The 24,601-nt window shown below is 36.8% G+C and overlaps 1 protein-coding gene across 4 annotated transcripts in view; it reads left to right on the plus strand.

Annotated features, from left to right (window-relative positions):
* The window catches only part of LOC141432871 (neurexin 1-like), a 261,481-nt gene that overhangs the window by 105,452 nt on the left and 131,428 nt on the right, over nucleotides 1-24,601 (plus strand). For all 4 annotated transcript variants that reach the window (XM_074094675.1, XM_074094676.1, XM_074094677.1 and 1 more), the window contains exon 4: nucleotides 16,950-17,094. In XM_074094675.1, coding sequence (XP_073950776.1) covers nucleotides 16,950-17,094 — 145 coding nt within the window. The remainder of the gene's footprint in view (nucleotides 1-16,949; nucleotides 17,095-24,601) is intronic.

Here is a 24,601-nt window from a genome sequence, read left to right on the forward strand (position 1 = left end):
CAGGTCAGGCCTCTTGTGAAGGTTTGGGGCACTTTTTAGCACGACGTGACGTCAGACAAAACTTTAAATGTCTATAATATTCATCATTTTTTGATTAATTGACAATAAATGACAAGTATTCAATATTTTTTGATAGTAAATCTAATTAACGATTTTTTTTTTGAATTATACCGCAATTTTCTGAATAATTCATTAATTAGATTTTTTTAGGAGTCTTATTCCGTTTAAACTATTTGTAAAACCTAGCCCAAACTTGTACGAACCGCGCAGTTTTCTGGCTACACAAGGCTGGCCTCCCCAGTTCGCATGTCTACTAGTTCGCGTGAGGAGCCGGTATTTTTATTGACACTCAGAACCTAGGCCGGGCTTGTATTATTGATCGTAATCAATTTAACTGCTTCTATTTATTCTGTTGCTACGAAAGAAAGTTAAATAAAAAATGAGATTGTTGGAATTTTTAACCGAGTGCCCGGAAGAGGGTGATGTTTTTCGAGCGTATGTATAATTATATATGCATGTTTCTTTGCTTCTGTCTGCGTAGCCCAAACGGGTGGAGGTTTTCAATACTGTATGAGGTGTTATTAGATTTATCAAAATATTTGCTGGCTCTCAGATTAGTAATTTATTGAATCAGGCGTTACTTTGCGGAGGTCCATATCAATGAACTAAAATAATTTCCTTGCTCACCCGCGACCTTCCCTAAGGTCTTCTTAAGGTCGCGGGTGAGCAAGGAAATTCTTTTAGTTCTCAGATTAGTGTTTTAGGCAAAATAAATCTTGATTTAGTAGTTAAACCTGGCTTAAGCTTGACAGTTCCACACATTTTGACATTACTAAGCTGAGTTTAACGCCAACTCCAGATTTATTTGTTTCCAGCAAGTAGCCATTAGTGTAAACGCGCCAGAGGGCAATATAGTTCACATTTTTCTAACTTAGGGGCTGTTTCACCATCCATTGAGTAGTGTTAACTGACGGTTAAATGTGATGCCGTCTTCGTCTATTCGAGCGATACAAATAGAGACGGCATCACATTTAACCGTCAGTTAACACTAATCAATAGATGGTGAAACAGCCCCTTAGTATTTTTTTAAAGCTTGCCTGATATCTTGGTTTACATTAGTTGTGTCTTCAATTTTTCCTTGTAATTTCGTTCATAGTTTTTTCGCGGTGTTGCTTTAATAATATAAAATTCTCGTGTCATGGTGTTTGTGATTAAACTCATCCGAAACGGCTTGACCGATTTTCATGTTTTTTTTTGTATTGTGAGAATAGGACGTAAACTATTTTTCATACTTCTACGCGAACGGAGTCACGGACAACAGCTAGTAAATCATAAATTTCTCAAAATTATACACTTTATCAAGCAAAAAAGAAAGATTGTTTTTATAAAGGTGGCAACCCTATCTAAGGCGTCTACATCCGCGGATAACTTATACAGCATTGTTCTCATTCAGAAGCGAAAACATTAAAAAAGCTTTGCCCCATTGTTATTTAAAGCCTATAAGAAGGTCACGACTTATCTAGATCAATTTTAACAATAATACAAAAAGGTCACTCTTTCAGGGTGTTACTGAATTAATCCATTCGCTTTTCGTGCTTACCATCGCTTTTGATTTATAAAGCTAATGTGCTAAATTATTTATACAATAAAGCGCGTTTTAATATAAACGTGGTATATAGTCCTTTACTGGTAACACAGAGGCTTTCTAAGGTTCCGTATCCCGTACAGGGTTCCGTACAAGATGACCAAATTCTTTAGGAATATTTCAACATATCGTAGTCTAGGATCACTAGCAATAATATATTATACAGCAAAGCGTGATACCACTCTATAGCGGTAAAACCTGTCAGATATTTTTGCACGTTCCGCTGTGGCCTCGCTGTGGCAGATATTATTGCAGACTGTACAGTCACTAGCAGGTGGTAGGACCTTGTGCAAGGTCCGTCCGGATTGCTACCACCATCTTGCTCGCTAATCCTGCCGTGAAGCAGCAGTGCCTGCACTGTTGTGTTTTGGCCTGGAGAGTAAGACAGCCGGTGAAATTACTGGCACATGAGGTATCCCATCTTAGGCCTCTAGGTTGGCAACGCATCTGCAATACCCCTGGTGTTGCAGATGTTTATGGGCGGTGGTGATCTCTTACCATCAGGAGACTTACTTGCTCGTTTTCCACCTAGTCGAATAAATAAAATATCTGATACCACTCTATTTCTAGCGCCGGTAAAACCTGTCAGATATTTTTGCACGTTCCGCTGTGGCAGATATTAATGCAGACTGTACACCCCGTAATAATATTTTAACTAGCTTTTGACCGCTACTCTATCTGCGAGAACTTCCTTTATCGTTATCCCGCAGGAACTATGCAATGTTTAGGGATAAAAAACTATTCTGTGTCCTTTTTAGGTTCTCAAACTATCTTCAACCAAATTTCACTTAAATCGGTTTAGTGGTTTAAGCGTCAAGAGGGAGCAGACAGGATATAACTTCGCGTTGATTATAAGTAAGGATTTCTAATGTTTATGCTAGGTCTGATGATGTAAAGCGATATGCTGAGCCGGGACCTTTTTTAACGGCATCTACGTTATGTATTTTTCTAACCTGTGTAATATGTCTTTCTTTCTTTCTTTCTTTCTTGCAATATTAGTCCTTTTTAACGTCATCATCATCATATTAGCCCTAGAACCCACTGTTGTACAAAGCTCTCCCCCATAGACCTCCAGTTGGGTTGGAAGCGGCTTGCATCCACCGTGAACCCGCGACTTTAACCAAGTCATTCAGTCCTCTTTAACATGGATTACAATGTTAATGTTAAATGTACAATGTAAAATGTTGTGTCATTACATAATTAACATTTTCAAAATCACTAGTGTTACTGGTGTTCTTTTCACCTTCACATTAACTGGAAAGGTAGCGACCCCGAAATAATCTAAATAAATGATTTACCACGCGAAGACGGCGATAAAAGAAACGCCATTAAGTAGTTCGTTGTGACCTTTTGTTATATTTCTTTAACAATTGAGTAGAGCTTATAGAAAAAAAAGCTAGGTGCAGTTTCTCTGTATGGGTACCAAATTTCGCTTCAACACTTACACACACACTGTTTGACTTCGTTCATTGAAGTGAGTAAAAAAACAATTATTTGGCCGATTGATCGTTTGGCATTATTTTCCCCGTTGAAGCTGAAAATATTTTTAGACTAATTTATCGTTTTCCTTAGAAATCAATGATTTCAGTATAACTTATGTCATACGAAGCAAAAGTTCGACCGTCTGATACAGACTAAAATTTACACTTTACTTAGGGTGAACCTAAAGTAATTAAATTTTTCTCTTTATCTAGAACTTTACGACCAGATGGCCTAGTGGTTAGAGAACCTGACTACGAAGCTTGAGGTCCCGGGTTCGATTCCCGTGTAGGGGCAGATATTTGTATGAAAAATACGAATGTTTGTTCTCGGGTCTTGGGTGTTTAATATGTATTTTAGTATGTATCTACACAAGCTTTGCTAAGCTTACTTTGGGACTAGGTCAATTGGTGTGAATTGTCCCGTGATATTTATTTATTTATTTATTTTATTTATACGGTTAAATTTGTAAGTTACATTTCGGTGACCGAAAATACAAACGTGAACACAAATGTTTGTTCAGAGAACTATATGTTTCATTATTTGTTTTTCTCTTTCGCCCAACTGTACACTTACAGCTGAAATTGCGAGTGTGTTTTTAAAACGGCAAAATTCTACAAATTAAACGAACGTTCTTTGTTTAAAATGTAGAACGAAATTATTAACGAGTGTGCTCTAATGCAACATTAAAATAAATTTTCATTAACATTCCACGTTCCGAGCCTCGTTTGTAGCGTCTCGCTTGACAGTAACTCTACTAAACTAGCAGTATAGTAAACGGCACTAAAGTAAAATATAAAAATCATATTACTCTCTTGTTCACATTGTGTGTCAAACGAGCGAGAGGGAAATATGGTTTAAGGTTCTACTTCCGTGCCGTCTATTATAGAATTGCGTGTGTTTATGAAATGAAATATATAGTTTATTTGCTTTAGCGTATGGTGTGGTATGAAAATTTGCGGTATGAAGATCTTGAGCTTAAATCCGGGCTTGCACATCCGAGTAATTCCAAATTCTTGCGCAAAATTAGATTAGATTTTTACCACAAACTTTACGCTACTACTGTCTAATCAAGCAAATTCATTCAACTACTACTAAGTACTCTAGGCACACGTACTTGTGTCCATATTTATTTTGCAAATTTAAAATTTGATAAGAAATGTCATAAGCGTGATTTATTTGGGTCAATCAACTTGTTTGTGTTCAATCAAGTGTTTGTTATTCTGTCCCGTAACTTAAGATACAACAGTGATACCTACATTTGCTTAGAAAAATGTTTGTCATGTATAATGAAAACTGTCACAAATCCTAACTTTTATTGGATTTGTACCCCAGAAAATCATATTTTTATGAAGTCAACGAGAAGACATTACAATAGCAACTAACAACACACACAAACATCACGTCTGTATTCCCAAATGGGGTAGGCAGAGCACACGAAACGTTACGGCTACACCATGCCAACAAAAACAACAATAAGCTACACTAAAAAGTTCATTGACAGATTTATTCAGCTATCAATAAAAAATTACAGCATTAAAAAAAATTAGCTAGAGTATTTCAGTAATTAGACTGGTCAAAATTCCTTATCTTAACTGTTGGTATCAAAATAAGGTGTACTCACAGACAGACTCTGCAAGCAAATTTTACAGTGCACAGTACATTTTGATGTGAAAGTAAAACTTGCGTAGTGCACAAGGTAAACTTTACCATGCCCCAATAAACATGATTCGCAAATTGTACTCCACGTGACGTATGGGATGTTGTACAAATATTGACGAGAATTAACTTAGTTGCTAATTTATATTAACGTATGCACGACCACGACTACATTTCATAAAGTTTGCCGGTGTTGACTCAAACAACATTAAATGTGTTGTTTATTGTTAACAATTGAGGTTGCTGAATAATAATTATTTTATTATCATACTTGTATTATGATATGAAAGGAACTCATGTGTCCTTGCCTGTCTTATTGTTACAAGTTCATGAAAAAAGAGCAGAAAAACAATTCTGATAAAAAAATGCCATAGAAAATTTAAGGGGCTAGGATAAAATAGGTAATTTTATATCCAGAATATTTTATATAGACGAATAAATGCATTGTGCGCTGTCAAAGTTGTACCAAATATTGTTTTTTACGTAAAGGTGATGGGTACTAGAATTATTTTGCTGCCTGTCACTTTCTTCTTATTGTATCTACGACATAATTCAGTTATAAGTTTTGCAAAAACTTCATTTAATTTCATTTTTGCTGCCGGTATTTTTGTTAACTGTACCTGCATTGTTATTAAACATTTCCGTAACAAATTTCAAGACGATGCCCCTAACTGGTGAGCAGTTCTGTCCTGCAGAGACAATCCTGGGAAAATCACCTGAATTTCTCTATTAAATTAAGACAGTGTCAGCGAATATACATAAGTATGCCAATTTTCATTATATGCCAATTTAGATTTTGTTACACATGGGCAATGGGGCTGCTAAAAGTAAATAAAAAAATTATACCCAACATATTGATAAAATAATATTAGTTATCTGCGTAACTTCTTACTTCAATTAGCTTTGATTAAACATTCCCTTTGAAAACTATATCCGACTCTTCAAATATCACGTTAAGGTAAACACTATCCAAAGTAAACCAATCCGTGTCAGATGTTCAATTTAGGTTAAACTGTCAATTGATACGGTTGACAGTTTCATAACTGTCAAACTAACTGAGATACTGTAAGTTGTTGCTTGAAATTAACTGATAGGCTGATACGGTCATTTTAGTTAAGTTTATTTAAATACAAATAAGCTGAAGTTAATATTTTAACTTTCATAGATATGACAGTAACTATGATTGGTTTTTTGGAGTCTTTTTGTATTTTTTATTTCAACTCCAAATTTGTTACTTTTACGGGTATCCCGTGATATGTATGCATAGGAAAAATTCGTGTCTAGATTCCCGTCCAGCGGTGGTGTAGGGGTTAAAGCACGCAGCACGGATTGCTGAGGACCTGGGTTCGATTCCCAGCGCTGGTCTCTTTTTCTGGTTTTTCTGTGCATCCATGTCTCAGTTTGTATTTTCGATATGACAGTAACTGTCATTGACAGAGCTTCGCGGCGGAGAGGTCTTTCTGTTTAGTTTAGGGCCTGGATGCAATATTGACCTTATCTAACCTGGTAGTTATATCTAGGTAAATTACTAGTAACCTAGACATAATTAAATACTACTACCACTACCTGCCCTACCCATATAGGTAGTATTTAAGTGTTTTTTTAAATACCATCGCCACCACCACTATCCACCACCACCACACCGCTACCAGACTATGGTTTTAGCAACCATATGTTTCTGTGAATAAACGAATCATTTATTAATTCATAATAAATATCCGTTATAAAGATATATTTTTTAAATACTTATGTAATTATATCATCTCAGGGGACTCATTAATTTCTTGTTGTTTTCAATGTAATTGCGTAGTAATGTTTTGCTAAGCAAATCCATTTGCGTTTTCATAATAGTACCTACAAATAAAGGGTAAAGTTTTCATAATTTTACTAGCCATTACTCGCGGATTCACTCACCTAAATCATCAATTTGAAATTCAATTGCAGTTGAATTGAAATTCTCATTGGACATTCGAAAAATTACATCGCCAACTTAATTTACTGTCGCATTTATGTACTTATAGGAGTAGTAACTTGTACAAGCACCCCAAGGCAAACGCAGCACCAAACTAACCTACTCGTATGCTAAAAACTCATCTCACAAAAACGGGCCAAGATAAGCGGAGCTATTATTTATCTTGCTAAATCGCGGGAAGCGGGCACATAATAACCCCCTTTTGAAGGAGGTCACTCCCTCGACCCATTTACTTGGTCCCGTCTATGTCGACTCGAAATACTCGAATAGAACGTCGATTTGAAAATCGAATGTGGGTCGATTGTTTATCACGTTTAACTAGCCAGTGATTTTTTGTCAAAAAAAAAACTGCCAGGGTGTCGGAGTAATTGGGGAATCGGGGGGAGGGGGTATGATTCTTAAGTTCATAAAGTTTTCATCATCATCATCATCATACGTCCCACTGATGGGCACAGGCCTCCTCTCAGAATTAGAGTGCTTCGGCCGTAATTCCCACGCGGGCGCCGCGCAGATTGGGAACTTCACACAACATTGAAATGCTTCGCAGGTTTGTGCAGGTTTCCTCACGATGTTGTCCTTCACCGTAAAGCTGGTGGTAAAATTCTAATGTTGAAAAATTAGAGGTGCGAGCCGGGGTTTGAACCCACGGTTCGCCGCTTGAGGGGCCATGTCAAACCACTAGGCCACCTCAGCTTTTTTAACGCACAAGATTTTATCCACTTCTAATGATCGAACTGACTTAAAATTTTGTACCTACTGAAAGTACAGTCGAACAAATTAAATCAAGACCCAGGGGGAACCTTTGTGCTACTAATGTCATGTTGACATCTCATACTTTTGTCAAGGAAATCATAGTGAAATAGATTATTAAAAGGTTCCACCCTGGTTCATGGCTCAATGAGGGCTATCGTTTTTTGTCTCACTAGATGGCGCACTGTTGCGTGAGGTTTTTAAGTATGGTTTTGAAAGTCTGTTATTACGGGCGTGAAAACAAAGTTTAGATTAAAATCATATTTAATACACCTTAAAACCTTACCATATAAATATCGAGCATGCCACAGTGTTGCTTAGTCCCTGTTTTGTTCGAAAAAAAGGGAGGGCAAAGGTTTCCGAAAGACAAAACTGCCTCAAAACACAGACATTCATTGCCCCGGAACGCATATTTGCCATAATTAATTTCAGATATTGCAAAATATTTACAAAATTATTCTAATTATAAATAAACCCGCGTAGCTCACCCAAAAACTATGAGATTTGACATTTCGGAGACCTCACGCTACACTAGCGCCTCTAGCGGCGAATTCATTCGCGATAGCCCTCATTTGTTCGACCGTAACGTACTGTATTTAAATGATCACACAAAAATATGTAGTGGACAAAAACAGCCAGTAGAACGAGCAGTACTATGTTTATTTATATCTGGGGTCTCAATAACCTAACCACCAAAAAGTTGGAAAATCCCCGACTTTGTCACTTCAAAGTTCAATATCTCAAAAACAGCTAAACCTATTTTGATAAAACTTATCTAAGAACCATCGCTAGAAAACCTGCTTTCAATTAAAAAAACGCATTCAAATCGGTCCACCCGTTTAAGAGCTACCGTGCCACAGACAGACACACACACTGACACATAAATGCAGAAGTACAGACACACATAGCGGTCAAACTTATAACACCCCTCTTTTTGCGCCGGGGGTTATAATTTTTTTTAAGATCTTGATGAAACTTGCTTTAGGGATGAACAATAGAACTAGTTTTATCTTATCTCTGGGAAAATTCGCGATATTGAGTTTTAGCCGCGAAGCTCCGTCGCCTACACACTAATCTTTTCACTTCTCATGCTCGTAAAGTTCGTTTTTATGCTCTAGTGCATAAAATAAAATCTTCGTCTAAGACCAAGGTAATCAGGTGTGAACAGCCACAAACAAAAAAAGTTTCTACATATTTCTTTCATAATTTTTAATTTATATAAATCTAAAAATCAATCAAATCAATCAAAATAAATTAATAAAATTAAAAAAAAAACAATTTTATAATAATGCATAAAAAATAAAAAGTACATAGAAAGTGAATAATTGTTTCCACTGTTGCTATTTCATTTCCTCGCAATCTAAGTAAAAAGCAGAGTGTAAAACTCGAGCATTAAACCTATCTTCCCCTCGACGTGTCTATCCACCCTCGCCGTACAGGCTCGGGTGGCTATATGAACGTCTTGGGTAAAACGGCTCGTTTTATGCTCTTGTTGTACAATCTACTATTTATGTGTCTTTATCACCGAAATAAATATTTTATGCCGCGTAGAACTAACTCGCGCGAGACAAGCAGACAGCTTCAATCCATCTCTGGATGTAGGTCGCGGCGTTTTTGTAACAAACAACTTAGTGAAATAAACGTTATTGTGAATAGGGCTGCTCGCTCGAGATAGTTTAGTATGACACCAGATTTAGATATACCGGGTGTGGCCTGTAATACGAGCAAAAAATTAAAACATAGGTCGTCCTCGTCAAACTGAACAACATTAGTTCAGCGACTTAAAAATAATGGAGTCTTTGAATTTTCCTTTTTTCATACAAAGTAAATACTGCTATTAATGTACGCCATCCTAGAACCCAACTGACGTCGCCTGTCATGCTACAAACATCAAGCATTTTGCTTTACATTGTTTCTTCGAATAAACTTAAAGGTGTAATAAAAATTAAAAAAAAAACTAATTATTTGTAAAAGCCGCTGACCTAATGTTTGTTCAGTTTGAAGAGTTTGATCTATGTTTTAACTATTTGCTCATATTACAGGCCACACCCGGTATAGATTCATCGTTTAATAAATAGTACATTGTGTCTTAAGGGCGGTAAATAAGGAATTACGAACGAGAGTCTATTAGAAGCCCGAAGTCGAAGACTGAGGGCTTTAATGAGTCGATGTTCGTAATTCTAGTACCGCCCGTGCGACATGCAATGTTTTTCATCACATTTGCGAGTAAAATTGTAAATTTGTAAAAGAAAAACTAATATTTTTCAAAAATTGCCGATACCGCTGGCTGCGCTCTTGGCAGCGCCAGCTCCCCGCCCCCCCCCTCTGCAGCATGTGCATGGCGTGCGTGTGCAGCGCGCGCACGGAGCAGCAGCACGCCATGCAGTAACAAACTCATTTACCGACCTTGGGCTTCATGACAAGAAAATTAGTACGGGCAATGACTCATTTACCGACCACGGGTTTCATGACAAGCACATTAAGGCCGAGGGTTTTATTTGGGGGGTTGCAACCAAGGTAGCCTGCATGTTACGACACTGTTTAAGAGCAAGTGTGATGAAAACAATTTTGCTCACCCGCGACCTTATGATAGCTGATTATGCAAGATATACGTGCTCATGCAGTTCCTCCACCTCCACACTGTAAGAACACACACAAATCACACAAACCCATCTATCACCACCGCCACACTACACTGACGCGTTTCGAACGCAACCAGAGCTCATCTTCAGAGCAAAACAACCGTACACCATACTATCAGATGTTAGACTAAATATTATATATAATATTTAGTATTAGGTTATTTAATATTGGTTGAGTTCAAAACGCGTCAGTTACCTAGAGTAGGTGATAGTTGGGTTTGTGTGATTTGTGTGTGTTCTTACAGTGTGGAGGTGGAGGAACTGCATGAACACGCATATCTTGCATAATCTTAGCTATCATACAGGTCGTCATTGATATGGACCTGATTCAATAACAAGATAAAACGTACATATAATAAGGCTCCGTTTCCACCATAGATGTGCGAGGTATATGTTTTTCATTAACCAATAGAAACGCTTCATTTACCTCGCCTCGCTCCGCTCAGCTGTTTCCACCAGAGATGTGCTGTGCGAGGATGTGTAAATGAAGCGCTTCTATTGGTACATAAAATCAAATTCCTCGCAACAAATCCTCTATTTCATCCTCTAAATGAATGTAACTAATGAAATAATTTTTATTTTGTGTTAAATACATAAAAATATATACTTAAATGCAATGTATAAATAAATAAATAAAATAAATTTCCAGAAGAACAAATCCACGGAAATACGCAAAAACCTAAAAACATGTAAATATGGGTAGATTATGAAACCTCTCGGCAAAAACTCTTTTAATCAAAACGAAAGCACACGCTTCAAGTGTTTGCCTCTCAGACTCCAAGGCAAGATAAACCTACCGGTTTTAGGTTTCCATACAAACATTTACTTGATTTCATATCATTACTAATGTTGTAAATGCGATAGTGGTTTTGTCTATCTGTCCGTTTCATATTTCATCACATCTTAAAAATAAGATCTTTTTTTTTACTCATAGTCTGTTAATAAAAACACGTGCTATTTATCCTAAAAATGTATATTTCAGAATGAAATTATTACTTATTTTTTTTTTTAATTTATGACGGTGGAAGCATTCTACACTTCCACCGAACGTAGATATAGTTAGTGTTTAGTTTTGTAACTAAGGGACCCCATACATCCCTGTGTGTTATTATTATTTTTTTGTATTTTTTTCTTTAATTGTATACTGTAGTTTTTAAGTATTTTATTTGTAATTATTTTATTTTGAAAAAATACTTTTTGCCAAGTTTCTTGCGGCGCATTCTTCTTGGCAATGATGGTCTTTCCGAAAGCGCTGGTAGTTTAAAAAATGACGTGTAAAAGTGCCCATTGCGGCCTATTTACTGAATAAATCATTTGAATGTATACACATTGCTTCACTCGTGAACCATTAGATTTGGCATTTCTGGCTTTCCTAAAATTCCCTGGAAATTCTCGTTTATTGTCACCTGGAATTGGCGGTTGAGAGTTCAATATTATCAAGTGTAGGAGCAACTCTATTTCGTGCGGATATCGGAAGAAGCATAATCTTGGTACTAAGATCCAACTTTATACCTAAATATCAAACTAAATAAAAAAACCTCCAGTTGTTCTCGAGCATGCAAAAGTAAGAAAGATAAACACTTCCAAACTTTCGCATTTATTATATTAGCAGAATAACATTGACAACATTGCGCTGTGACCATTTCTATGGAAGCTTTAAAAACATTAATGCATTATAAAGGCAATTCACAAACCAAAAGCTCTCATGCAATATCTGTTAAAAAATATATTTTTAATACAAGCGTTTTTTGCTGACTGTAGGTACTTTCTGTTAGCTATACTTGAAGGGTCCACGGCATGAACGTGTCTAGTCACCTAAGCAACTTTTTGAGTTATAGCGGTTTGAAAGTTAGTCATCACGAACAATTACTATGGTTACCATTTATTTAAAAGAAAAAAATATTGTTTTCAGATTATTTAATTCAATGGTAACTCATATTACTTTGCGAGCTCTACATTATGAGATTAAAATCTCACTTTTAAAAAAGGTGACTAGACATGATCTTTCCGTGGACCCTTCAGTTGCGTTGTCATCCAACTTACATATGTGTACGTAAATGTTTCTTTCTATATACCAAATTTCAAGTGAATCTGACTACTGAAAGTGGGTAAAAATAAACTTGCAAGATTTGACCCAACAATAACAATCAGGGCAAGTTAAATAGAAGCTTGTTAAAAATGTTGACGTTTCTATGGCAACCGGTTCCCGTTTAAATCCTCTCAACTCCCTTCAGAGTACCGCGAAGCAATAACTCCGGCTGCACTAACCGTATTAAATCCTGCACTTTTATTCCTGGGGGTTGTACAGGACTCCTTTAATATTTCACTCAAATGTCGCCTTTTCGGTACTTTAGACTGCGGAGCAACATGATGTCGCATTTACTGTACGTACGTTTCTAGGGCAGGCGAAATAATGGACGAAGTGATCACTAGAGGCCATATTACGTGTATGTAATTGCATATTTGCATATACATTTGCATATTTAGCCCATTTTCATCGGGTAGGTATTGCATTATATTTTACCTCAAAATCTTGTGATTGTTTTCTGTGGCCCGGCGGAAGACCAGTGCTGGTTTTCAACCAGCGATATGCTGAGCCGGGACCTTTTTATAGCGGCAACAATTCTTATTGTTATTTATTCTAACCTGTGTAATGTAATGAGGCACTGCCGTTATAAATAACTTATTTTCTTTCTTTCTTTCCTTCGTTATTTCTTTCATAGTTTGTAATATTTAAAAAGAAAGAAATTACAGAAATTAAATGTTGAAATAATTGATTGATACACCCACTTTATGCATATTCTTAACATCAGGGTGCAAACTGTTGTAAAGTGAGCGCAGTATTCTCCATTAAACGTCATAATTTGGCGAAATTAATCATGCAAATAAAATTATGTACCTTTTTGAGAATAAATACATATGTACATACATACATATAATCACGCCTCTTTCACGTAGGGGTAGGCAGAGACCACTTCTTTCCACTTGCTACGATCCTTACATACTTGTACTTGTACTTGTTGAGAATAAATATATAAAACTAGCTTTTGCCCGCGGCTTCGCTCGCGTTAAATTTGGAGTAACATACATTTTTACTTTCTGCGATCCTTTTTTCGTGTTTTGATTAATTTTTCGGAGGATTATATGGAAATACAAATACAGACAGATTTTCTTTTAGACAGATGGTGCAAATTTTGTAATACAAAAATCGACCTACATACGTAATTAATTATGATTCTTACCAACTTTGAAACCCTGCTTCGCTGATTCAGGGTTGGAATTTTAGAAAACGTTAAAGTACATACTACGCGTTTCTTTTGCCCGCGACTTCATACACTATAAATAAATCATAAATCATAAATCATTTATTTTTGCTAAAACATACACAAAGTTGGTACAAACGACATGTCAGTAGAAAAGTTACGTGTATGTATGTTACAACATGGCATGCAAAACTTACTTACACTAAATTATACCAGTATTTTACGTTTACGATAACATTCAGATTCATTTAGATTTCAGTGTTTATAACAAAATAATTCCAAATACCAATCAATATAAAACACAAATTTATAAAATTCACATAAACATTAACATTATTAATCATAAATCTTCTCGAAATATTCATTTAGAGAGTAATAAGTCTATCTATTAAATAACACTTTAATTTATTTGAGAACTCGTTAAAATTATTACATTTTTTTATATCATTGCTTAATAAATTATAGATTTTTATTCCATTGTACTCGATATAGGATTATATCCCGAGAAATTGTAAAGTACCTGCGGGACATGAATTACTGTTATGATCTATTTTAATATTCTTAATTGTCGATTGGAGACACATTGTAGCTTTCTATTATTGAAATAATTTTGAAAATGTGCCTCAATATAGAAACTTATTTTTATTCTGCGGAAAGTATGCATTTTTTCTTAAAGTAATGTGAATCAGGGATAGTGTATCTTTCTATTGATAAAATAATTATTTAAATCAGCTCAATAGTTTCAGAGATGACCCCCAGCAAACAAAGAAAAAAACAAAGTTGAGATATTTTCCTATTCTTTCTATTTCTCTAATCTTTGCCCTAGCGCACCTCTGCATTACTGTAGGTCCATCTATGCCAAATTTCACACCGTAGCATGCTGAACGGTTGTGTTGCTCTGAAGATGAGCTCTGGTTAAGTTCGAAACGCGTCAGTGTAAAGTGGTGGTGGTGATAGATAGATTTGTGTGTTCTTACAGTGTGGAGGTGGAGGAACTGCATGAACACACATTGCATGGGCACAAAAGTAGCTATCATAAAGGTCGCGGGTGGGCAAAGTAATTGTGTCAGCTCGTTGAACGTACATGTAAAATTTCGTATCTATGCTATCAGCCCTTGAGGAGTTCCGTCATCAGCAGCCAACCCTGGCTGCAGCATCAGGCGGTGTATATCATATAAACGCATTGTCATTGAAATTTAACAATCATGTAAAGTTTTTTGCGTGTGCCATCAACTTTTGAGGAGTTCCCTTCTATGGAGACGATCCTCACCAGAATGAGTAGGATGTCACTGCTAAATAATTGTTACCAGATTTACATCAGTTCGCCAAATCTCCAGTCCCCAGTTTTATTGGTTTGGCTTATCGTTTTCTGATTCAGTTGGTAAGTATATAAAATCCTCTTTATTAGTTTTATCCCTGGCTGCTTCTAGCCGAGGACAGGGCGCAATAGCGCTTTTTGGGGGAGGACTATGTCCAGCAGTGGACTGCTATAGGCTGATGACGATGACGATGTGTATAAATATTTTTATCCGTTGCGTATTAACAATTTTCAAAATTGATCACGTATTTGTGCGAATGTGATTGACCTAGCTTTACATTTGTCTCAGTTCAATTTTGATTTACATTGCTGCTTGTCGCATGGATTTTGAGAGTTGTAGTCAGAAGGAAGTTTTACATTGCCTCTGCAAAGGCATGCTGATCCTACTCTAGCAGTCATGATTCACTCGGCAACTTGCATGATTTTTTACACTATTTTTTACAAGCTTTTTTCCTTTATATTTCCTGTAACAAAACTTTCTGCTGTATTAAAAGTAGAAACATTTTCTGTAACTAGAATTAGTTGCCACACTGCACCACGATTGAACTAGCAGACATGTCAAAAGTTTGAAATTAAATTTGCTCCAAACAAACTACGAACCGCTGCTTTTGTCACGTATAATATCGTTTTATTTTTTTCTCTTCTCATGCTCTTCTTCTTTAGTCTCTGCATATCGGTCATAAAACTCCTTTGTATTCTCTAGGGATTAAAAGTATTTTTTTTTAAATTGTGTAGTGGTGAGTGGCGAGGTGTTTGTGAATGGCGGATTTTTAGGGCGTGGAAACAACCTCAAAATGACAACTGCAAAAATAACAATAAAAATACACGATTTAATTTCGTGAAACAATAATTACGAATTATGAATCTATTTAATTATATAAAGGATTAACTGCTTAAAGCATAGTCCAATTAGTTTTAAAATAGTTTTCAATTTTGAAACTATTGGCTAAATATGACTGTAAGCTTTTAAAGCAATAAAAAAATCAAAGAAAACCAAAAACCGCGCAAATTTTTTTTTGCCATTTGAATTTTGAACAGATGGCCTGTCCATTAGTCGAGCGTACATTTTTAAAAAGTAATATTGTAATTTTGAACAGAACATTGTTTTTTTTCCTCGCATTCAAAGTGTAGAGTGTTTAACGCGAGACTAAACAACCATAATGCCAATCGAACTATAGATCTCGCGTCATTATGGCTTGTTTTAGTCTCTTGTTGAAAAATCTACTATTTGGGTTCCGTACCTTAAAAAAAATCTTTGTTATCCATCTTTCTGTCAGCCAGCTGCATGAACACATATTTTTTGTTCGAATTTCGTAGTAGCCCCAGGTAGAGGTATTGATTGCGACGCTTGAAAGGATAAATTGACTAAGCGACATTTTTTTAAGATAGTGAGTTATATACATGTTTGGAATCAGTAAATTTTACTGATTCAAAATATGTATATAACTCACTACCTTAAAAATGTCGCTTAGTCAATTTCTCCTTACAAGCGTCGATTGGTTATATTTAGCAAACATAACCATAGAACTCTGCTTGAGTTCGAAACGCATCAGCGTAGTGTGGTGGTGGTGATACCGGGTTTGTGTGAAAGTAACGTCTTATTCAATAAACTCATCATAATATATCATCACCATAATCATCATCATCAGCCGGAAGACGTCCACTGCTGAACAAAGGCCTCCCCCTTTGAACATCACAATGAACAACAACTCACCAATGAGGGCTATCGTTTTTTGTCTCACTAGATGGCGCACTGTTGCGTGAGGTTTTTAAGTGTGGCTTTCAAAGTCTGTTATTACGGGCGTGAAAACAAAGTTTAGATTAAAATAATATTTAATACACCTTAAAACCGTACCTACCATAATAATATCGAGCATGCCACAGTGTTGCATAGTTCCCGTTTTGTTCGGAAAAAAGGGAGGACAAATGTTTCCGAAAGTCAAAACTGTCTCGAAACACAGACATTCATTGCCCCGGAATGCATATTTGCCATAATTAATTTCAGATATTGCAAAATATTCACAAAATTATTCCAATTATAAATAAACCCGCGTAGCTCACCCAAAAACTATGAGATTTGACATTTCGAAGACCTCACGCTACACTAGCGCCTCTAGCGGCGAATTCATACGCGATAGCCCTCATTGCTTCCACCGATTGCCAGAAACTCTCACGAAGTCATCTGACACACACTTAATGTGTTCTATTTTAATTGTTGCAGGTACAACTCCAAGCTGACGACCCTCGCGCTACCTTCCGTGATATTTGAGCCCAAGTTCCGGGGGTCCATCCGGAACTTGGTTTACTCTGACGTGCTGGGCCAGCCCCCCCGAAGACAGGAGCTGAGGCACTCCAGGGATTTGAAGGTACGTGTTAGTATTGTATGAACCAAACTATTTAAGTAGACGATTTAGTACCAAAAATAGCCGTAAGCTGGCGCCACTGTCTATGGAATTTTAACCTAACACACTTGGTCGGATTGTCTATCTTTTCTTCCTTGTATCATTAATTGCGCTCCTTGTATCAATAATATAACTTGACAAAGTAAAACTATGCCAAATGATAATTTGACCAAATGAATAAAATGCGAAATGTAAATATGCTGAAGATTCGTTTGGGAAATGAAACTACTGCGACAAGTTTTTTGGGAAGTGAAATTTGGCGAAAAATATTTTGTCGTAACGGCAGTACACCATGATGAAGTCATAGTCAGTTGAAGTTCCGCGTGATGTCACGCTGTGTGACAAATTTTACCCACTGTGAACTTTGACGCATCTTTGTAAATTTTTGTTTGATTGATGGAAAAACATGTTCTTTATTCTCTGAGAATCTAACTGACTGGAAACTACCCAAGTCTCTATTGTCCTTTAACCGGTATATCTTTATATTAAATAAAATTCCACATGCATACGCAATTCTATTCTCATAAGTAAAGCAATTTCGATGCAAGCTGGAGAGGACGCAATAAATCCTTGAGTTCGATCTCGAGAGATTGAGATAGGGTTACCAAGTTACCATTGTGAAATTATAAAAATCAGGACAGTTTCTTCTGAGTTTAGTCCTTAATGATAATAATAATTTCTTGGGACAAATTACACCGATTGACCTAGCCCCAAACTAAGCAAAGCTTGTACTATGGGTGCTAAATATTATACTTAAATACATACAAACATTCAAAACTCAAAGTAAAAACACTGGCATTCATCATACATACAAATATTTGCCCGTCACGGGGGTCGAACCCGCAACCGCTAGCTTCGTAGTCAGGGTCACTAACAACTTGGCTATACGGTCGTCAAGAAATGATTTTTACACAAGTTCCTCGGTATAGAAATTTTATGAGTGAAATGAAAAGCGCATCTTTCTTTCACAGTTGAAATCTTGTGACAACGACACAAAGAACTATCGTGCACATTTTTTAAACTTCATCATATGCAAAATTGAGCAGCACTTATTAACAAATTCGAATTTCGAATGTTGCGGTATTTTCGAAAATAATCATCCCAAAGAGGGTTAATAATATCATTATCATCATCATCCCAGCCTATATACATCCCACAGCTGGGCACAGGCCTCCTCTCAGAATGAGAGGGCTTGGGCAGTAGTTCCCAAGCGGGCCCAGTGCGGATTGGGAACTTCACACACACCGTTGAATTGCTTCGCAGGTTTGTACGGGTTTCCTTACGATGTTTTCCTTCACCGTAGAGCTCGTGGTAAATTTAAAATAAAATTCCGCACATGAATTCCGCAAAACACAGAGATGCGAGCCGGGGTTTGAACCCGCGATCCTCTGCTTGAGAGGCCATAGGTCAAACCACTCTGCCACCACGGCTAATAATATAATGTATGAAAATAAATTTCTAACTTTTTGGACACGTCATAACTTGAGAATGACTTCTTTTTTTTTTCTTTAGGTTCTTAAGGAAAAAAAATTAGAACGTTGCTTATAAAATTAGGAAATTTGAAAAAAAAACACAGACGTTAAGTTGCTAGCCCTTTGAGGAGAAAGGAAAGAAAAACATCTTAGGGTTACGAGTATAAGCCAAGTCAAGTGACAGTTTTTGGCAACAAATCTGTACCTATTTTTCTGTTGCTTAAAATTCACATACCCAGTCGAATTCATGAATGTCCGGATAAATTCTGATAGATGGTGTCCGTAGTTATGTGAGTACAGTTTTCGTACGTCGAATCTATTGACATGCACTAGGTACGACGCGTATATTTCAAAATACATAAATACAATACGTATTTATCAACCCCTCTTCGTATATCGCACTTAAATAACATTTTTTCAAACATTTTTTTTTATTCGACTGAATGGCTAGCGAGCAAGTGGGTCTCCTGATGGTAAGAGATCACCGTCGCCCATAAACATCTGCAACACCAGGGGTATTGCTGATGCGTTGCTAACCAATCCAATGTTGCCAATTTAATCGTTTTATGATTTAAATTCGGGTTTTGTTCCGCGTCAGGACAGGAATCTATGTAGACACGAATTTTTCCTATGCATACCTACATATCTCAGGTTGCTTATTTCTACTATGCTACTTAAGCAGCAGCACTAGCGACATCTATGTTGCGTCGACAGACGTCACATTCTTTCGGAGCTAACCGCTCACCCAGACAAGAGATGTCCAACAAAATAACTGATACCGGCCATTTGAGTCGGCTTAGTGACTTGGTCAACTTGTTACCATGACCGTTTAAACTTTTAACAAGTTTGAGACTCGACAATAATGGAATTTGTATGCGACATTGTTGTCGAGATATCGAACTATGCGGATATTTATGAGAAAAATATATTAGGTACTTAAGCAGGTTTTTTTTTACATAAAACTGACCGTGATTAACCCCTATCTCACCTGATGTTAGGTGCAGATGAGGCCACAGGTGTATCTCACTGGTTCAGTAACAGCCTATTCACTCTAGCCTTGAAAAGACCTAGATTGTATTTATCCGGAAAAACAGACGATTTAACGACAAATGTATATAGTTAGGTATTTGAGGTTTATATATGCATTTATATTTATTCAATTGTTTTGCTCTATTTGTCGATCCTTGTTTTTTGGATTGCTCCTCTACCACTCAAAGGTTGACTGGCAGAGATCCCTGCAGGGATAAGTCCGCCTTTGTACTTAACACAACTTTTATTTATGTAACCTTTTTGTTTTACCTTTTCGTACAATAAAGAGTATAAACAAACAAACAAATGAAGTAACGGTAGATGAACCGTTTCTATTGGCTCATGAAAAACACATAACTCGCAACACAACCTCGCACATCTCTGGTGGAAATGGCTGCAGCCTAAATAAGGCGGGTCTGTTAGCAAACCGGCAAACAGCTGAAAGCAGAGTGTCATCAAAATTACGGACGCAAATAAACCCATCGCTGTGCATTAAATTTATAAAATCCCTCTCATTTTCAGCATTTTCAGGAAACATCTCATTTCAACGCATTCCGTAACATTCTCACGTGCCGGCCGTAAACTGGGACCATCGTAAAATTGTGCTATGAGGGCATAACAATACAGTTCATTTTCAATGTTCGGTTTACAAATTTCATTCTGCCGTCCAAGTCAAGAGAGGTGGTACTTGTGTGTACAATCGACAAAAGTGGCACTTTTCGACCCTGCTGCATGTCGCTTTTTGCCGACGGTAGCTACGATAAGTAGCAGGTTTAGTAAACGAAAAGGTGGTTTTGTCAAAGTTTTATTTGATTTAAATATACATATTTCATATTTATATATTTAATTAGGCACTCTATTCTACTCTACTCAAATCTACTCCATCACATCATCATATTCTATATGACTCTATTTTATGTTAATTTATTTATTACTTAAGATCTTGAAACGTATTCTAGAAAATAAAGATTTACTTACTTACTTACCATGCAAATCCAACCCTTTACTTAAGGGCGCGCCGAGCTTTTAGTACATTTATTGCATTCACACACTCACACGCAACTCACACACATTTTGTTTTACTTACACAAATACTCGAAGGATGGCCTTTCCATAAGTGGTGAGTTGGCACTCTAAAGCTATCCAGGAACACGTCTCCATCTTTAGCAGTTCACACCAATATTGCCAACTGTCCAGTTGCGCCAAATCCTGCTAATAGCCCGGAAACCTCTCCACAGTATTTTAACCCCATAGCCCATTCCATATAATTTCCTGCCTAGTAATAGTTTGGCAACTGTCGAGGCGTGTCCGCAAGAACATCCTCATGGTGCATAAGGGGATGGCTCTCTATAGTTGCGCTCATCTTGTTAATACTATAACTAGGGCTTCGCTTCGCGGTTCCCTCGGGAACTGCATTTTTCCGGGATAAAAAGTAGCCTATTTCACTCTCTGGCCCATAAGCCATCTCTATGCCAAAAATCACGTCGATCCGTCGCTCAAACACACACACTTTCGCATTCATAATATTAGTATGGATATGGTACTAAAGGCCTCTTTTTCTTAATTTATTGTAAAATATTATTATACACATTTCACCATAGCAAATATTTCGCCAAATTGCAAAAAAATATTGTTGGCGAACACTCTCTGACCAAACACTCATTTTAACAATATTGTGCACAATAGTTACAGTACATTACATACTTACATTTTTGAAACAATTCTTGGTTTTACATTCCTCTTCCGAGAAGAGGTTGTTGAATATGCGCGGTATTAAGTCCCCCTCGTCCTTTTACTATAATAGTTACAGGTTCAAGGCTCTATATATTTTGTACGTATTGCCTGTCTAAAACAACAGTTGTACATTTTAAGTTGCTTCAAGCCCCCTCAACCAACTACAATAATACTAAACATTTATTTCAGATTACTATTGATAGAATAGAATTTAGTTAGTATTTACGAACTATTATGCCGAGTTCCCGTTTTCCACTGTTTGGAACAATTGCTTCCTTTGTTTCGTCTTGTACCTACATTGTGTTTTTGTTTCCTCCATCTTCTTCTCTTTTGTTTTATTTTTGTATGTGTCGAATGTGCGAAATATGTCTTTCATTATGTGTCGGCTGTTTCGCTGAATGGTCACCATCCCGCGGGAACTGCGTCGTTTTCCGGGAAAAAGCCAGGGTGAAAGAATTCTAAAATTGTAATTGCCGAGATTAATTTTATTGTTTATTGTTAATTGATATGAACCACCGCAAAGTAATGCCTGATTCAATAAATTATTACCGGAGGTAGAGAGACTTGAAATGTAGCAGACATATTCCTAGAAGAACATAGAGATGTATCGGCTGTCGAAACATGCATTTTCATAGCACCGATCGTTACCAAGATACCAATTTTCCCGTGTACCAACACGGAATTCCGTGAACAGCGACATTAAAGTGTCCTGCGGTAAGACGCTCAAATCTTATGACTCACATATTCTTATTGAACAGTAGTTCCAAGCACAGCGTAAATCATTATAAGGAGGGTGCGGTGTCAACTCCAAATTGCTTCATGTCGCTCAGTAAATAAGGTCTTTATTGCCTCGTACGTGTTCGGTTTATGACCGTTTGAAAGTTAGAGAGATTATCAAGATTTAGTGCAAGTGTATGTAAACAGCGGGGGGGTATATCAGGGTACTGGACCTAAGTTAAGTTATAAGTAAGTATATAGTAAATCTTAAATAATCTCAATATGTATACCTAGGGCTTCAACCTAACACGTGTAACTAACCTCTGTTAAGGGTGTCCGCGGGAGGCGGTAATTGTTAGGGTTCCGTATTTTTTATAAGGTGAGCCGCCTGCTCGTTTTCCCCCTATCTTATAAAAACCGGTTAAGTGCGAGTCGGACTCGCGCTCGAAGGGTTACCATTATCTATACAACATTAGACATTAGCAAAAAATGGCAAAAAATGAAGTTTGCTGTATGGGAGCCCCCTTAAATATTTACTTTATTTTAATTTAATTATTTATTGTTAAAGTGATCATACCACTAAATATTCTGTGAATATTTCAAGCGTCTACCTGTTGCCGTTATTAATATCAAGCAAAAACGGCAAAAAACACGTTTGTTGTATGAGAGCCCTCTTAAATATTTATTTTATTCTGCTTTTAGTACTTGTTGTTATAGCAGCCATAGTAATACATAATCTGTGAAAATTTCAAGTGTCTAACTATCACAGTTCATGAGATACAGTCTGGTGAACTGGTGACGGATGGACGGACGGATGGACAGCGAAGTCTTAGTAATTGGGTTTCCGTATTCACCCTTTGGGTACGGAACCCTAAAAACCAGCCGTGGTGGCCTAGTGGCTTGATCTATGGGCTCTCTAGCAGTGGATCATGGGTTCAAACCCACGCTCGCATCTCAAAATTTTTCAAAATTCCACATTTATAATATTAGTAGGATATGGATATCCTCACACGAACTCATTTTCAAAGGGCATAAGCTGCCATTAAAAAAAACATATGACCCATTTATTTCAATGAAATATTTCTTTCTTTTATCACAAGCTTAACTAGTGATGCAAAATTCCTTAGCATTTATAAGTTCATTTAAGTGCACGACCGTAATTTAAAAATAATATATGTTAATTGGAACAAATTAGCATTTAGTGGAACTTGGCTTTAGTCGATTTCTTTCGCTGTAGCGTGATTTTAATCTAATTGCTGTAATGAGGGCTATCGCGTATGAATTCGCCACTAGAGGCGCTAGTGTAGCGTGAGGTCTCCGAAATGTCAAATCTCATAGTTGTTGGGTGAGCTACGCGGGTTTATTTATAATTAGAACAATTTTGTGAATATTTTGCAATATCTGAAATTAATTATGGCAAATATGAGTTCCGGGGCAATCAATGTCTGTGTTTTGAGACAGTTTTGTCTTTCGGAAACCTTTGTCCTCCCTTTTTTCCGAACAAAACGGAGACTATGCAACACTGTGGCATGCTCGATATTTTTATGGTACGGTTTTAAGTTGTATTAAATATGATTTTAATCTAAACTTTGTTTTCACGCCCGTAATAACAGACTTTGAAAGCCATACTTAAAAACCTCACGCAACAGTGCGCCATCTAGTGAGACAAAAAACGATAGCCCTCATTGCTGTAATTGGATTAAAGATTTATAGTACTGCCACAGCGTAATAATCCTACTAATTTTATAAACATAGCTCGGACAGGTCATCGCAAATCAATCGCAACAAGATTAATGCAATAAATGAATTGAATTGAATTGAATTGAATGGATTCGTATTATGTGGGCTAAAACTCGGTACCGTAAACTGCTTCAACTTTGCCCTCTGGCCCCAACATTGCCTGAGTTGATTTAGAGTCGATAACTTAGCACTCTTATAGGTTTTAAACTTTTATCTACACGGGAATTATTATTACGGGGGGATAAGGGTTTTAAAACCTAAAGGGTGCTAAGTTATCGACTCTAAATCGAAGCAGGCAATGTTGGGGCCAGAGGGCAAAGTTGAAGCAGTTTATGGTATGTAACAAACGTTTTCCCAAAGATAAGACCAAGGTAGATCGCTTTTTCATCCCCATAAACCCCTACATGCCAAATTTCATCAAAATCTAAATATAATATACAAGAATTGCTCGTTTAAAGGTATTAGATATTTTTCAAATATATTTCTAATTGTAACCCAAATTGACCATATTTTTGTAAAGGTTTTCCTATTAACATTATTAACCGTTTCTAATTTCATCATATTTAAAGTGATTGGATTTTTTTTAGCCTGTTAAAGTGTCCCACTGCTGAGCAAAGGCCTGAGATAGCTTATAACCGGGATTAAAACTAAAGTCGAAAGGTTTTTTTATCCCGGAAAATCACATTGTTACCTCGGTTCAGCGAAAAACGAATTATTCACAGAAGAAGCCGCGCGCATCAGCTAGTTTCTAATAGCGAGCGTTCTTTTGTCCGGGCGAA

This window comes from Choristoneura fumiferana, chromosome 11, assembly GCF_025370935.1.
Source record: "Choristoneura fumiferana chromosome 11, NRCan_CFum_1, whole genome shotgun sequence".
NCBI classification, from domain to species: domain Eukaryota; kingdom Metazoa; phylum Arthropoda; class Insecta; order Lepidoptera; family Tortricidae; genus Choristoneura; species Choristoneura fumiferana.